Genomic DNA, 17,599 nt, shown 5'->3' with positions numbered 1-17,599 from the left:
GGGGGGTGGGGGAATTAGAGATCTTCGTTGGAAGTAATTGGGCTGAAACATGGAAAATGGGTTATGGAAGCAACATGGAGGAGCACAAAGAAAAAAAGAGAAAAGTCGGGATGGGGTATGATTTAGATTGAAGGAGGAAGTTTTACCCTCGCTACAAGGGAAAAAAAAGAGAAAGGAGAATAAGTTGGGATAGAGATACTAGAGTTAGGAAGTTGAAGATACATATCTTTAAGGGAGTTCACACATTTGTAGGTGTACCGGGTGGAGCAATATTTCACAGTGAATGGATTAAATGGGGAGGGTAAGCTCATGGCATCAAAGGTTATGGTCAGAGGAGAAAGCCCAAGCAAGGTTTCAGTGGAGGGGGGGTAGATACAAAATCCACTCATGGGAAGAGTTTAGGATTGCTTGTTAGAACGTTTCAAAGCCACTCAAAAAGGAGATCAATAAGAGCAATTCTTTGCATTAACTCAGAAATAGACTGTCAGGGCGTATAGGGAGAGCTTTGAGCTATTTTCAGGATGGTTGGGGTAGAATTTCTAAAGCAGAATTGGAGGAAAACTTCATGAAAGGTCTAAACTCCGACATATATGCAACACGTTGGCCATTGGGACAAGGGGGCTTGATAGAATTTATTATATTAGAGCAGTTGATTGAAAATCATAATGTCATAAATTAAAATAATAGGAGCAACACAGGTGGAGCATCATACCGAACTGCTACAATCACAATAATATCAAAATCTCAAATAGTTGAAGTTTAGAGGGAGGCTACACGGGATAAGAATCATGGGTCGTGACCAGGAGGAGACACTCAACGATCTTACAGAGACAAATTCAAGAGAAGCGAGTTAAGGGGTTATGTATTTGGTGTGATGAGAAGTTACCCCACTACATCGTTGCAATGATCAAACATTACAAATTATCACAATGTGTGACAAAGAAGTAGAGGAGAAAAAAAAATAGAGATGACAATGGTGGCAGAGGAGGAACACCCTCACTTTTTCCACTTTGAGTGGGGGGAGTATTATTACAAAGGTGCTTAATATAAGGGAAATTTAGTCTTTTATTATGTATTATTGTTTAGTATAAATAGACCCTATGTATGCATGAGATTGTGTCAATAGTCTTAGGTTTAAGGTTTGAGAGAGATTTCCTACCACTCGAATCGTAGGAATTGGGAGAGATTACCTATCTCTCGAATTATAAGTGTTTATCTTTATATTCATGTTGAGTTCTTTAAATTATTGCAATAAAATGTACTTGCCTTAACTTCTATGTGGAAATCCACCAAGAACCGTATCAGACTTATTGGCTACAAAGCTCAAGGCAACATGTATTGGCATATAATCATTAATAGTTATTGATGAACGGGGGATTCCCACTTTATAAATAAGGCAAGCAAAAAGATGAGATTTGAAACACCACAAAACTGCTTTCGACCAAACTATCTGGGCACAGTTCTCCATTTCTGCTCAATATAAAGCAAAATCAATGCAGGTGATAGTGTTTGTTATCCTCTTAGAAGTGTTCTCTCTTTCTCACGAACTTCTAAAACAACAACAAAAAATCCATGGAATGTTCACTTGAGTGAATCCCAGAGCACTCCAAGATCAACATTACCTCCAGAAAGAATGATCCCAATTTTCCTCATGTCCTTCCAGTAACTCTTCTGCTTGCACTGATCAGAGAGAATAGCAGCAAGGCCAATGGCTCCGCTCGGCTCCACAGCCAACTTAAGAACCTCATAGCAAAGCCTCATGGCTCGTATAATCTCTTCGTCATCTACAACAATCACATCATCAACTAAATCGCGGACGACAGGCCTGCTCGCATATCGCACCAAACACATAAATCAGCAATGAACATTTCAATTATTACGCCATTTACATACATAGCACACAATTCATATTAATTTAGACATCTCACACCTAAACTTTCATATTTACACACATAGCAACACATACACACATAGCACTCATATCTTTAACATCACATAAAAAATAGTGTCAATACCACTTTTTAAAAGTGAAATTGACCTTTTAATGAATAGATTTAAAGCACCAAAGTGATAAAAGTTTAGGCGTGAGATATACAAATAAATAAGAATAGTGTGCTAAGTATGTAAATTTCCAAAAATTAGTCGAAGACTGGTAAGCTAAAGTTAAAATTTCACATAAGTTAAGCATTCAGGAATAATGATATATGAATTGTTTTGGTTACCAAGTCAAGTCACCGAGAAAAGCTCGGAGGCCATCTGCTATTGTATTTGTGTCCGACTGTGTGACTAGTTTTCCAGATAACTTCGACCGAGCAGCATCGTCAGCGCCTTTGGGTTCAGCAAAACTCTTATAAAGGGATTGATTGACTTAGCAGCCAATGTAATCCCAGATATCAAACCACCACCTATAATTTGATAATATATGTGAAATGGTTTAGAATAAGTAAAAAGTACATGAAAGCTCTATGAAATAAAAGAGCTCTTTCTGAGATTTCAGTACAAACCGCTAATAGGAACTATTATGGTATCAAGCTCAGGTACTTGCTCGAGCAACTCTAATGATATGGTGCCTTGTCCACTGTCAGCAAAAAAATAAAGGAAGATTTGCATACATAGCATTCAATTCTATGTGTTGACATATCTAACACCTATACTTCAATTTTTACATATATATGTCACTTTATCTATTCATGAAAAAGTATGCGTTACCTTTTAAAAGTCAAAGTAGCGGCATTTTTTATGTGATATAAACAATTGGAGAGGTATAAATGCAAAAAAAGTTAAGTATTGGTGTTAGATAAGTAAATACATAGGAATTGGGTTGTATGAAAGTAAAAGCCCCCACAAAAATAAAACTAGTCATATAGCATATAATATGGAATTTTATTAGATCCAATGGTCAAATCGTGACCATTGGCTTCATCTTTCAGTTTTCTTATAATTTAAGTGAACTTTTTGTCCATCAAATATAGGCGCCGCCAAGCTTGTTGATGTAGTTAAACGAGATTAGTTGTCTTGAAGTTATGTTGATTGGTGATCACCATATGTAACCACTTATTACAATTGTAGTCCTTTCAAACATTCCCAATACCATTTTGTAGTAACAATCAAAATCTATTTTAAAAAAGTCATTATTTTTACTATTATCATTATTGAAATTTTTATAATTTTAATGCAATTTTTTTTTTATTAGTGTTGGCAATATCTAAACAGAATGAGAAAAATTCAGAGTTAAGGGTAGGTTAACAAACATTCATAATGTCATATAAAGACAAATGAAATGAATCCAAATCTAAATTTTGCTAGTGTTAAGATGTTCTGTGAAAGCAATGCATCGCAGCCTACCAAAATTATGGTGATAAGTAGGGGTAAGAGTGTTAATGAAAGGTAATTGCTATTAAGATAAGTGTCTACGAGAAAATTATCAATGGGGTCGGTTCTTATATTCCTCAAGTTGGACTAGAAAAGTAATTTGAGGAATAACTTTGAAATAAATGGGTGAACAAATAATAAGAGGATTATAAGATTTGACTTAAATAAGCAGAATCAATTAAGTCTTAGGAAGTTTAAAAATAAATCTTGCACTAATAAGAGACTTCTTTTTTTCTCAAATAAAGAGGCTTTTGCAGTTCAATGACAAGGTATAACGGGTTTTAAGGAAAAGGCATAAGCTCTTAAAAAATGACATAAATTGACTATTATTTAATCTTATAATGATTATATCTAAGCTAAAAGCTTTGCAAAAAGGATGCTGAGAAAAAAAGTTTTAATTTTTTTTTATTTACATAATATGCTTGGTATTAAGGAAAGAGAAAAGGAGATATATAGAATAACTATAATAATTAAAAATAGATATAGGAATTTCAAACATATTAGATTTAAAATAAGGATAATACTATCTTGGTCAAAGATGAAGACATTAAGAAAAGATAAAGTTATGAGAAATTGCTAATAAAAAGATATAACAATATAAAATGTTATAAAACTATAAATAATACAATAAAGTATGCTATATATTGATCTAAAAAGGTGGAGTAAAATGACCAAAAAAATCATAAAAACAAAAGTTTAGTGTTATGATGACTCTCAAATATGTGAACTAAGACGACACCGCAGTTTATAAGGAGGTTTTCTATAGCTAATGGGTACAACGGTCATTTGGCTATGACAAGTGTTTAACCTGTCATCTAGCATGAGTCATTGTCTATATATATATGTAATGATGTATATGAGTTGATGTATATGAGTTGAGGGGGTTAAGGGAGAGAAAATTATGAGAGCAAGGTGAGGAACCAAGAAAACTTGTATCTAGATCAATATCGATAGAGAGCTAGAGGAGATTGGTTCGTCCTTGAACCAAGAAAGCTTGTATCGAGATCAAGATCGATAGAGAGCTAGAAGAGATTGGTTCGTCCCTGAAATTGTGCGGTGTAATCTTCCAAATTGTCTCAGTGAATTGTTTCTTGATTCTCTCCCATGGATGTAGGTCTTATGAACCGAACCACGTAAATTCTCGGTGTTCTTGTTTGCATTTTCTTTGTGGTTTTCCTTTTCCCGTTTTGATGTCCTGCGGTTCCCTTGGCAGCAAATTCTGCTACAATTGGCGCTGTTTGTGGGAATTCTAGCCAAGAAAATGGGATCTGCTAAGTTTGACATCGAGAAATTCACCGGAAAGAATGATTTTGGCTTGTGGAGAGAATCTCTGAATCTCTTTTATGGAGATTTGTAATTAAGATTCAACGTGGAGAATTGTTATGATGACTCTCAATTATGTGAACGAAGACGATGCCACAGTTTATAAGGAAGTTTTCTATAACTAATGGACACAACGGTCATTTGACTATGACAAGTGTTTAACCAATCATCTTGTATGAGTCATTGTCTATATATATATGTGTAAAATGATGTATATGAATTGAGATGGTTAAGGGAGAGAAAATTTCTTAGAGCAAAGTGAGGAACCAAGAAATATTGTATCAAGATCAAGATCGATAGAGAGCTAGAGGAGATTGGTTTGTCATTGAAGTTGTGCGGTGTAATCTTCAAGATTGTCTTAGTGAATTGTTTCTTGATTCCCTCCTATGGATGTAGGTCTTATGGGCCGAACCACGTAAGTTCTCGGTGTTCTTGTTTGCATTTTCTTTGCGGTTTTCTTTTTCCCGTTTTACTGTCCTGCGGTTCTCTTGACAGCAGATTTTACTACATTTAGCTTCATAAGAGATACCTTGACGATAATTATTTGTAAGTGTTATGAGGATATTGCAATGATTTATTCAACAAATCTTTTTATAGAATTTCAAAAACAAAAACAAAAAAAAAACCAAATGATTGGAGAAATATTTTGGTACCAATATTTAAAAACAAAGATGATGCTCAAAATTGTGCCATGGAAGAAAAAAACTTAAAAGAGTCATACAATGAAGCCATAGGGCTGATGTAATGAAATGTAAGATCAAAAAAATTACGACTGCTTCAAAGAACAATCTGATTTGATTCTAGTAATGTCTAGCATCAAATTGATTTATATTAAGATAATTATTAAATAAGTATTGAGAACAAAAAAATAATCTTTTTTATCTTTATTTATCAAAGAACATATGATCAAATATAATGAAATTTGATTTGGACTGCTTTAAGGCAGAGAAGTTTGTGAGGAAAATGTTAATATTATTAAAAAATATAAATACTAGAATACTAGCTATTATTAATAGTTGAGAAGTGACTCAAGAGTTTTAAGTTACTATATGTTACATCAAAGATCATCAAATGAATGAATATCCTTTTGTATAGCTTCTGAAAATCCCTCAAAGTGAGTTGACCTAGTGTATGTTTTTTGTAAATGATATAAATTTCAATTGGTTAGACAACCACAACAATTAATGAAAGATTAGAAAAGTGGAGAAAATATTTAAAGGTATTTAAAAGATAAAAATCTTAAAATTTGAGGAACAAAGGCAATGTATAAGATAGTAATTTTAGCGTGGTATTAACAATTATCTTTCAATAATTTTAGAAAATGAGGTGATAACTAGCTATGATAAGTTAAAAGTACATGGAATTATGATACGTAAGAATAGAAAATATAGATAGGGTATACCTTTCAAAGTAAAGGATGAATGGCTAAAGTGAAATAGTGAATTGAGAGATCTGTATAAAAGAGGATATCATTAAGGCTTATGAGTAAATTTATAAGAAAAAAGGCAATTGGTAATGTTGTGTGAATCAAATTGGGTCATAGAAAATCATTAATATTTAAGTTAAGTGTAGCAAAAATGAGAATGTTAGGATTGATGCAATAAAAATAACAAAACAAGAAATGACTAGACTAAAAAAAGCTAGAGTGACATCTATTAAATGTAAGATGAATTAAAATAGACAACAGGTTTTGAAATGTGCAAAAAAAGAAAGAAAATATGCCCTCTAAGATAAGTTAATAAAATTAGTGTCATAGAATTAAAAAATAACAGATAATTCATAGATTAAACATAAAAAAATATTCCAAATAATTTGTAAAGAATCAATTTAACACATCAAACAATACTCAATAAAAATTATGAAAAATAAGAATTTGTAACAACAATTTCAAATAGATGGGATAAGGCTAAAACTGATGCTTGATCCCCAAAAACCCAACCATGGACACCGATGCAGTATGATAGTCTATATAATGCGGATATGCTTTTTTTCCTTAAAAAAAAACAACGCTTCCCCACACCTAATATCTTCTAATGGTTGGCAACTTGGCATGACTCCTATAAGCAAGGCTCTTATAAGTAGGGCTGTATTCGGCTCGTTCGAACTGCTCGTGTTCGAAATTGGCTCGTGAACAGTGTATTCGTGTTCGGGTCGATTTAAATATTCATTTTCGTGTTTGGCTAGAAATTGGCTCGTTAAAATTAAATTGAAACAAAATAGATGTAAAGTGTTGGATTCAAACATAGACTAATGAATGCAAAAGAATGCACTAACCATGTTACCACACGAGGTGTTATGATTTAAACTTAGATATAAATATATATAATATATTATTATATAAATAATATATGTAATATATTATTATATAAATAATTATATATATTTTTTACATTTCGAGCTAAAACAAGCCGAACACGAGCGAACAAAGAGTTGTTCGTGTTCGGGTCGTTTATAATTCGAACTTTAAAAACTTGTTAGTGTTCTGCTCGTTTACTTAACGAATAAGCCAAACACGAGCTACTTAACGAGTCAAACACGAGTTGTTCGCAAACAACGAGCTTTTTTGACAGCTTATAAGAAAGCAAATCAACACTTCACCCCGGTACTCTCCTTAATTTTGAAGTCATTGGTCAGAATTGTTTTCACTTCCAAAATGTCCAATCAAGCCATAAACATGTAAAAATTTCTACAGGTGAGAACAATTTGCAAAATACTTTGTGATACATGATTTCAAATCTTCCTTTTGCAGATTTCTACGGATAAGAACAAATCCCAATAGATTCCTCCCGCCTTCCAAATTAAGTAGACACATAAAAGAATCTATTATTGCTCATATTCAAACATTTAATATACATATTTAATATGGAAGTTTAAGAGCACCAACCAAATTGTTTATGATTATTTATCAACAAAGTTGGATGAAACCAAATGGTAGTTTGGGTTTAATTCAAACTAAGTTCAACCAGCCAACTTGGCAAACGTAATAAAATATGTCACATCCTGAGTCCGAAAAAAATTTCACCCCTGCAACACAGGATGTGAAAAACGAATTGACATTAATGCTTGAAAGAAGATTTAAAAATCAAGATCAATATAATCCTATTTTACACTCACAAAAGGAAAATTATAAGTGAAATATAAAAAAAGAAGAGAAATTAAGGGAAGAAAAATAGATTTTTATAGCATTAATACAATTATAATGATTTAGGAAGAAAAATAGCTTTTTATAGCATTAATACAATTATAATGATTTAGGAAAATAAAAATAATAGCTAATGAAAAAATGACTAGAAGCATAACCATGTAAACAAAATTATCCAACCCTAACAGAAGTACAAATACAAACTACAATAAAAACTCAATAAAACTGAATAAAAGACTATTAAATAAAACTAAATAAAATACTGTTACTAGGAAGTTTCTTCCAGCAATGTTGGTATACCAAATAACTTAAAAGAACCAGTTATGAGAAAAGCTATAAACGAGTGAGTTTGATGATTCAAATCAAATAAGTAACACTTATTAAAAATAAACAATAAAGTATTGGGGCATACAACATAAACAACAAAAAAGGCAGTATTCACTGTATAATAATAGATAATAAATGTCCCCAAGTTATCAAATTAGAGTAATAGAGTGCCACATATTCTAAATAATCTCTAGTATGATAATAATCATGATCATTATTATAATAAATTGTAATTAATGCAATTCTATTCTAATATTTTTAGATACTTCAATTCCATATAGAGCATAATCATACATATCCACGAATGAATCATCAATCATTTACAATTCTATAGTATATCGTCTTATAAATTTATGGTCAATTTTATTAATATACTCTAAAATCCATAAGAAGCACAAAACCATAAAAATTTGATAATTATCGATAGAGTCGTCACTTTAAGGGCCAATCAACTCAATTAGCCAATATCCAAAAATAGTTTACCAACTTATACATTACCAGACATATTCATACAATTAATAAAAAATATAAGCAAAATTTTAACATGTATTTCATAATTAAACGACTCTACCTTCTAACAAAATATAATTTTCGGGAAATAAATTTATAGTAATCAAAGTAGACTGTTTGAATGAAAATAAACATTATTGCTATAACAATCGAGTTGATATTTAGGGATTTGTACACCAATATATCAAGATAAAATTATCAATGCAACTTAATACATCATTATGAATATTAAAATAGATCAACTAAAGTATGTATGGAAAATAACTAAATAATAAAGGAAAAACTGACAACCTGCAAATGGAAATGTATGTTTATCAAAGATAACACTCTTAAAATAGAAATTTATGTTTATCCTTAAATAAATAAATATTACTTGCGTCAAGTCAGCACAAAACTTCAGCGCTATTTGAGATTCAACCATGACATTAAATAAAACTCAACTAGAAGGTCCTATGCAATATGAATCCTAAATTAATATTTAAAATAAAATAAATGATCAAATATGTGAAAACATGAGTTCTATTTTTCTCAAACTTAATTAAATTAAATATTAAATGAATGCATTGAATATCATTGTCAAACTTGTTCAATATAAATTACTCCAAAATTGTCATACTCTTATTATTATTATTATTATTGTTGTTGTTGTTGTTGTTGTTGTTGTTGTTGTTGTTATTATTATTAACATAAAACATTAATCTACCATTATAAATTATTTTATAATCTTCTCAAAATTCATAATAGCATGATCCAAACATAAAGAGTAGATAGCAATGAATTAATTAATATAAAATATGTTTAATAAGAAGTTAAAACTTTTCATATCAAATCAAGCAAAAGGACAGGGAATGAATTATGTCTCAAAGAAAGATAAAAGGGACAGAGAAGTAGTCTACAAGGAAAAGGAAAAAAAAAACTAAGAAAGACAAGAAGATGAAGATGAGAGCTCACTTTTATTGAGTGGCTCTTAGTCATGGAGATGGAGGAACAATAAACAAGGATTTGGTTGAAAGAATTTTCTTGGCCGTGAAACTAAAGAAAGAGGGAGATGATGTGGGGTTATTATGAAAGTTGTGGCTAGTTGGATTCACATCTTAATGCTTGGATTATGTTATTACAAGGTGACTATGGTCTAGTAAAATTGTCCTATGCCGGCCAAGTTGGATGAACTTATTGCCGCCTGGCAGTGTCACCCGAAGTTAGTCAATGCAGATTCCTGCAATAATCTAGAAATAGTTATTCATCTTATCTCTTGTCCTATTGCGCCTTAAACCACCTTCAAACAATGTACACCTACAAAAAGTTTCTCATTAATTAAGGACTCTTTCCAAAATCCTTGGAACTTGATACCAAGTGAAAATTGTATGATCCCATTGGTTTATATGATCCTTAAAATAAGGAAAAAATGAAATTTAAATTTAATAAGACCAAAATAACCTTTTCTCGCATTTGTTTCAATGAAACACCTAATAAATATATATATATTTATTTTGACTACTATAAACTATTTTACATTCTGAAAATTTGACAATAGTTTTCTTATAACACTTTAACAAATCTGGTTATGAAAATCTAAAATCTAAACTTGCATCCAAACATTGTTACATGGAGAATAATATAATTCTCAGATGGTTGGTTAAACTTTGTTTATGTTACACTAAAAATTTCACCCCATTAAGGATTCATGATTTAAACATAAATCCTTCAAACCTAGCAAAATTGACAATAATTAAAAAAAAATTACAAACAGTAAAATATGATTATTCCAAAAATTCTTGATTTTTGAAGCTCTGCTAGCCAAGTAGATGTTGTGGGGGGAAAGGTTTACTGATGCTGCAGTCTTCTGCAGCTTCTGTTTGGTTGATCGCTTCTGCAACCACAATTTTTCTCGCCCATCAAGCTGCTCTGGTTTTTTTATATATATATATATATATATATATATATATATAATATAGATAGATATAGGAAATATGATTTTGAGCTTATTCTTATGGAAATTCCCTATGTCCTTCTTATTTCTATAGCACCTCTTCAGCTTCAATTATATATCTTCAAAAAAGCACTTTCGAACTTCAAGAGCACAATTTGAGAGTATAAGATTGTTTTTTTACACAAGATTCACTAGTATAAATTTTCTCTATTTAAATTAAGCATTTAGCTCCTTGTGTCCAACTTTCATAACCTCAAGAAATAATATGGAGCACAAAGTGTTCACTACCTAACATAGAAAGATCATTTTTCACCTTAGGATTTAGTTTTACATGAGAATCAAATTTAAAGATTTTGTCTTAAGAAATTCCTAAGCTCAATGTGCCTAATATTTCAAATCCTCAAGCCGGTGTCTTGAGCTTCATAAGAGATTTTAGCGGAAACCTGATTGTAGAGTCAATCATTTACTTCAGGTCAGTCACATTGCAATATAACAAAATTACACCACTTTAATCAACCGGAGACATCCCCATCCTACATTTTTTAGTTTTGACCATTCAATTGTCGTATCCTCTATTTATTTCAAAATCATCTTAGAAGAATTAATAAACCAACAATAGATAATATGTACATTCTCTGCATCATTACATCAACATTTTGATAATTTAGTGAATTTAAAAATCTAGAAGCACCAAATATAGATCTAATGAAGAAAATGGAAATCTAGATAAACTTGGTGCAGCTTTTAAAAAAAAAAGCTAATGAAAATCGCTATTCCGACGACATTAACACTTCTTTTGCCATTGCATTCCACTTAGTTACAATGATATATGGCAAATGGAAATGTCATGACTAAAATAAATAACACTAGTGAGTTATTTTCTTCTTAGAGATGCGGGAAATACTAACTCGATGCACTTCATGGACAATCGAAGATTAAAATTAGGGTGTAAAGAGAATTATACTAAATGAAAGGATTAACATTTCTCTTGAAATTCTACTGAATAATAGATGGATTTAAAATAACTTTTTAGCCAAAATATTTCACATCCATGAATTGTCTTAATGAAGATTTAATGCCTCAATATCTTCATAAATATAGCAGAGCACCACATATTGATTAACCATGTTTGCTTGACTCTGCAAAATACTCCACCGAAATGAAAGTGTGGCGCAAGAACTCCATGGAGTGGGGGCACTACCTCATGCAGGACAGTTGAAGTTGGGTATACAAGCATAGTCAGATCACTGTCAAGGTGAAGCCAAACAAACCTTTCATGTGGCATAGTACTCAAGGAGAAGATTATTGGGATATTTTGGTTCATATTTTTGTTACTATATTTATTACAAGAATTATTGCATATCTTAAAGTCTCCTAAATTAGATATATACTTAAATTTAAAAAAAAAAACTTGATGCACCAGTCAATAGGTAAACGGGTTGTTTTAGCTTGACAAAGAAAGATCTCGTGGCCGGCTGACTATAAAAGCTATTAGGTGCTCAAAGATTCAGATTTATGATAGAAGTGAATGCATGAAGTTTGTGATTCTTCACATCATTGCAAAGTAGTAAGAGGAATGTAGAACAAGTAAACGGGGTGCAATAATTTATATGCTAAGTAAAGAGAGCACAGCCTCAGGTTAAGTGTTAATGTATATCCTATATTTCATTTTTAATTAGAGAAAAATCCTCGAAGTATTAAATTTTAGATCAGAAATCATTTAACTAAGTTTTGTGAAGTTCTTTTATTAGCAAACAACCAAACATGAGCCTCGACCATTCTCTTCTGATCTCGGTACAAAAGATGACAATCCCCATTCTAGTCTGTAGAATTATGATGTTGTCATACGTGGGACTTCCATTCACTTCTAAGTTTATAAATGGTATTTTTGAACCATAAAATTCCTTTTCTCAACCTTTTTAGTTATACTCTTGTTGGTGGATAAATGGTATTTTTGAACCATAAAATTCCTTCAACTTAACCATAACAGATAATAGTTTTCTCAACCTTTTTAGTTATACTCTTGTTGGTGGAACTGCAGTAAATTAGAAACCCTATAAATTTGCAAGCTACAAAGATAGTGACCTTACCTATAAATGGAAAGAGGGGTATTCATAAAGATGGAAGAAACGGAATTGTTTTTATTAAAGATGTTTCCCTAAATTGTAAAAATTGAGATATTATAATAAATGAATAATAAAAAATATAATGAAAAATGTTGCACCTTGAGGCTCTTTTGGTTGTTTGAAGTAAGAAATCATACTTCAAAAAGCAGCAAAGTTTGTTAAATTCGTCTTTGGTTGTATGTAGTTGAAGAGTACATTGATTTTGAACTCCACAAACCTCCCCAAAATTAAAAGACGTTTCTGTTTTTAGACTCAAAAAAGTGAAAACAAAATACTTCCTAAAACATGCTTTGCAGTTACAATCAACTGAATGAGCACCTGGGAAAATCTGAATCCAAAGACATAAATCAGATTTGATAGCTGCTATCACATAGAAATATCTAATGGGTGTCACAGACTTACAGCAAACTTAGACTTCAGAAAGAAGATACGGTACAGTAGGCAATCTTAATTAGAATCCAACTCACATACAAGTAAGTACCATCGTATTAAAGCCACTGCCTTTACCTCAGCAATTTAGAAGCATACCAATGCATAACAATTAGTACGCCCAATTTTTTTTTTTCTGGGTTCATAATCAAACATCATGGAGATACAGAACATGCCAATTCTACACGTTAATTCAACAATAGATACAAATATTGAGATGCGAGAAAAACCAAATACAACTAGATAAGAAGCTAACTCACAATCACTCTATTCTTCAAAAATTTCAAAAAAATAGTTACAAGAAACAAAAACCACAATTTCAGTTGGAATACTGAAAATTTCACAAGAATTTCAACTACATACCTTATGATACACTTATCATTAAATGGATGGATCAGATTGGCACTTGTTCTCTGCTGCACCTCTCTGGCTGTGCTCTCTCTAGACTGCATAGTTGCTTCACTCCAAATGACCTGACCACCATAGCGTCTGACATTCTCTACCTTACATGCTGGGGCATTTTTTGGTATAACAACATAAGCAGGTATTCCACGAAGTTTTGCAGCCAAAGCAACTGCTGCAGCATGATTACCACTATAATCAAGAGAACATGAAAATCTTTGTATAAATGAAGTGGCGAAACCATAATAAAATCAGGATCACAAATCTATTCTTGAGAAATTATAGGATAATTGACCTGCTATGAGTAACAACTCCTTTAGCCGCCTGATCATCTTCTAGCAAAAATATAGCATTTGAAGCTCCTCTAATTTTAAAAGATCCTCTAAAGAAAAAAGTTATTGCAAATCATAAAGAAGATTATATCCAAACTAAAATAAAAGCCACGTAAAAAAATTAGTGGCCCAATAAAATGCATAAAGCCTCTGACCCCTTTTGAAAGCATTCACACTTGAAAAATAACAGTTTTCCCGAAATGGAATCCAAAGATGTGGAGGACAGAACTGGAGTCTTGTGAATGTAGGGGCTGATGCGAGTGTGTGCGTCTTTTATGGAATCAATATCAGCAGCATACTTTTGATTATTCAACTGATTTACTCCCTCCATTATAACATAAATAAGCTGTGATTGTGCAATATTCTCATCATGCTAACAAAAAGATACAGATACATAAAAGCAATGAAACAAAAGAAAAAATATACATCTTTAATTAAATGCTAAGAAAACATCTGCAGATTTGTCAAGCTATCAACTGTTTTTTAAATTTAATCAGTTCAAAAACGAAATACTAGAAAGAAGGGAAATAGCATCTGTTATTTACCTGGTTGTTGAATTTCAAGGAAATCTTTTATTGAACATCATACAGCCTTTTTTTCTTTTGGATAATTAGAAGCAAACCTCATTTACTTCTCTATGTTAGGGAACAAAAGGTGCACAAATGAATGATTATAGAAAATTCTCCTGCTCTTTCATTTCAAATCCAAATGCAAATCTACATGGAAGATGCATAGCAATTAAATTTGATTATTTCTTATTTAGAAGAGAAACATACATAAAACTCAATTCTAATGTATTTCCAAATCTAACACCTAAACTTCAATTTTTACATGCGTGACACCTTACCTATGTATTAAAAGGTGTATTTCACTTTTTAAAAGTTAAAATGGTGGTATTTTTGTTGTAATGTGAAGGATTTGGGTGGTGCAAATGCAAGAAATAACTTTTAGGTGTTAGATATGTAAATACATAAGACTAGGATGGTGTGTTTGTAAATGCCCTTCGCAAGAGTAAGAACAGAACGTGGAGTGTTTTGTGCACCCGGGTATCACAGAGCTTAGTCAGTAATCCATTCTTAGAACTGTATATTTTATGCAGAATAAAGAGTAATAAGGCTATGCAGCAAGTTTCTGATTCATTTATATTTAACCAGGCAAGGACAAAGTATACTTTTTTTAGCAATTTATCTAAAAACATCTATGCTCTTAACAATCAAAATAACTTTTTTCTCCCTGCCCGAATGCAGCGTCAAAGTTCTAAAATGACCTAACTCCACCGGTTCATTAACAGATTCCATTATTTTGATAGAAGGTAATCGCGACAACTGCAGAGTATCCAACGATTGCTTGTAAATTCCGGACAAACAACGAAGTATAACCGTGAAGAAAACAATGATTAATTCAATGTGAAAAGAAACTCATTTAGAAAATCAGACATTCGGAAATCGCGATCCTCGGCATGGAAATCGTTTCAAAACAAGGATTCCTCTTTAAATTGAAGTCGAGAAACGAACCGTGCGTTTTTTGCGGAACACAGTGATGCAGATCACCGAACTCCGCTCAGGGTGATGTTCATGTTCTTTTATCCTATTAAAAGAATTACGGCTATATATATATATATATATTTATGTATGGACATTAATGTGTAAATGAGTCAAATTGGGGAGCGCTGATTGTGTACGGACACCGCACGTAATTTATGCGCGGTGTCCAGTTTGAACCACTGAAATAGATTTTTTTTATTTTTTTATTGTTTGAGTGGGCCCACTCTAAATTTTTTATATAGTCTAAAATTTTGCATGCGGTGTCTGCACGCAATAATTTTTTCAAATTCGGGTGGGGTTATTTTTTTATTTTTTTTAATTCAGGTTATTTGAATATTTTTTGGGCTTAAATTAGGCATGTGTTCTGCTTACTAGAAATTTTTTTGGCTTTCAAATAGGAGCTACTTTAAGCTTTGTCCATGGAGTAACAACAAAATAAAGGGAGAACCACGAACAAACTAGTCGGTTGAATCTCCTAACATAGAAATATCCTGGTGGAGACTAGTTATGTTTTTATAACAAATATAATATGTCGTAGATATATAGAAAATAAAGAACCATTATTGCAGAGTAGTCAGAATCCACAAAATGCAACATAAATGAATTGAAAAAGAGGTTTCATAATGATTTAGAGCTATGATCATGCCAATGTTCAATCTATTTCTTTGATATCCAAAAGTTGAAATCATGACAATTGATAAAAAAAGCCAACCTAAAATGTATAATAAAAATATACATAACAAAATCATGCCAATGTTCAATCTATTTCTTTGATCTCAAAAAATTGAAATCATGACAATTGATAAAAAAAACCAACCTAAAATGTATAATAAAAATATACATAACAAATGTGATACTAAAACATGAAAGCATTATAACAAGAAAGATAATATCTTCAATCAAAGACAACCAGCGCAAAACCAGAATCATGAAAAATTCCTCTTATTATCATTAATATGGATAATAGTCGCGACTTAATGCATATAAAGTTTAGCAATATTACTAGAAATGTCACCTTTAAATTTTCATCTCTTGCTTTTCTCTTTAACAATAAATCTAATTTGTGTAAGATCACATCTTCTTGTTCACGAACTTTCCTAATAATTCTAAAATTCCTCTCCATCCAAAGAGGAGGTAATATGTACAGCCACATGAAATCTTTTTTAGAAACTTTGTAGGTAACGGTCCCAACATGAACCATCATTGGACTAAAGATGCATCCATGGTGGGAAAAAAACAATTGGGGATACTACTAATATGAATGGAGAAGGAAAATTAACATTCTACGAACAAATAATACTGACTTCAAGGCCATTATTGCATATAAGATACTTGGGAGAAACCATGATGAACCTAGTTAATAAAATATCCCTAGTCTTAGGACCTCCAATCAGAACTTTCCAAATAAAAGTAGCAAATTTAAGAATGAAGAAGGAAAATTAACATTCTATGAACAAATAATACTGACTTTCAAGGCCATTGCATATAAGAGACTTGGGAGAAATCATGATGAACCTAGTTAATAAAATATCCCTATTCTTAGGACCTCCAATCAGAACTTTCCAAATAAAAGTAGACTTTGAACCAAACCAGTTTGAGGCAAGAAGTTTCAAAATGGCCTTCATATAAAAAGCAATAAGTGGTGTATGTGAATAGTAATCCTTCCCCATCCAAAAACATTTAATTAAAAAATCAGCAAGCATAATGATTTATGACCATGTTCATATCATGACTGCAAATTTAAATGAACAAACTTTGAACCAAACTAGTTTGAGGCAACAAGTTTCAAAATGGCCTTCATATAAAAAGCAATGTGATGTATGTGAATAGTAATCCTTCCCCATCCAAAAACATTTAATTAAAAAATCAGCAAGCATAATGATTTATGACCATGTTCATATCATGACTGCATGCATTCAATAGGTGTATAGTGGTTGAAGGGGATATGCCATCTATTATTCCTGATAGCATCAGAAATAGTGAAATTATTTTGGGAGGAAAACCAAGCGAGAACTTGGCATTCATATTTCCTAAAAAGTGACAATTCATTAATTATAAAGTTTAGGTATTTGATGCCTAAATACTTATGAATTAAGGGGGATTTGTAAATACCCCCAATTCTAGGGGTGTAAACGAGCCGAACACGAGCGAGCCATTTCATA

At 31.7% G+C, this 17,599-nt stretch overlaps 1 protein-coding gene across 1 annotated transcript; it reads right to left on the bottom strand.

The window, feature by feature from the left end:
- Positions 1–1,323: 1,323 nt before the first annotated feature.
- Positions 1,324–15,484, bottom strand: LOC110034507 (serine racemase). Its single transcript, XM_020738764.1, is given in 8 exon segments — positions 1,324–1,825; positions 2,223–2,343; positions 2,346–2,405; positions 2,505–2,578; positions 13,523–13,753; positions 13,857–13,943; positions 14,049–14,266; positions 15,408–15,484. Coding segments are annotated over 7 exon segments (993 nt in total). The 5' UTR covers positions 14,225–14,266; positions 15,408–15,484; the 3' UTR covers positions 1,324–1,581.
- Positions 15,485–17,599: the final 2,115 nt, after the last annotated feature.

The sequence above is a fragment of the Phalaenopsis equestris genome, unplaced genomic scaffold, assembly GCF_001263595.1.
Source record: "Phalaenopsis equestris unplaced genomic scaffold, ASM126359v1 Scaffold000002, whole genome shotgun sequence".
In the NCBI taxonomy this organism is placed as follows: Eukaryota; Viridiplantae; Streptophyta; class Magnoliopsida; order Asparagales; family Orchidaceae; genus Phalaenopsis; species Phalaenopsis equestris.
This window is presented reverse-complemented; position numbering and strand designations above follow the sequence as displayed.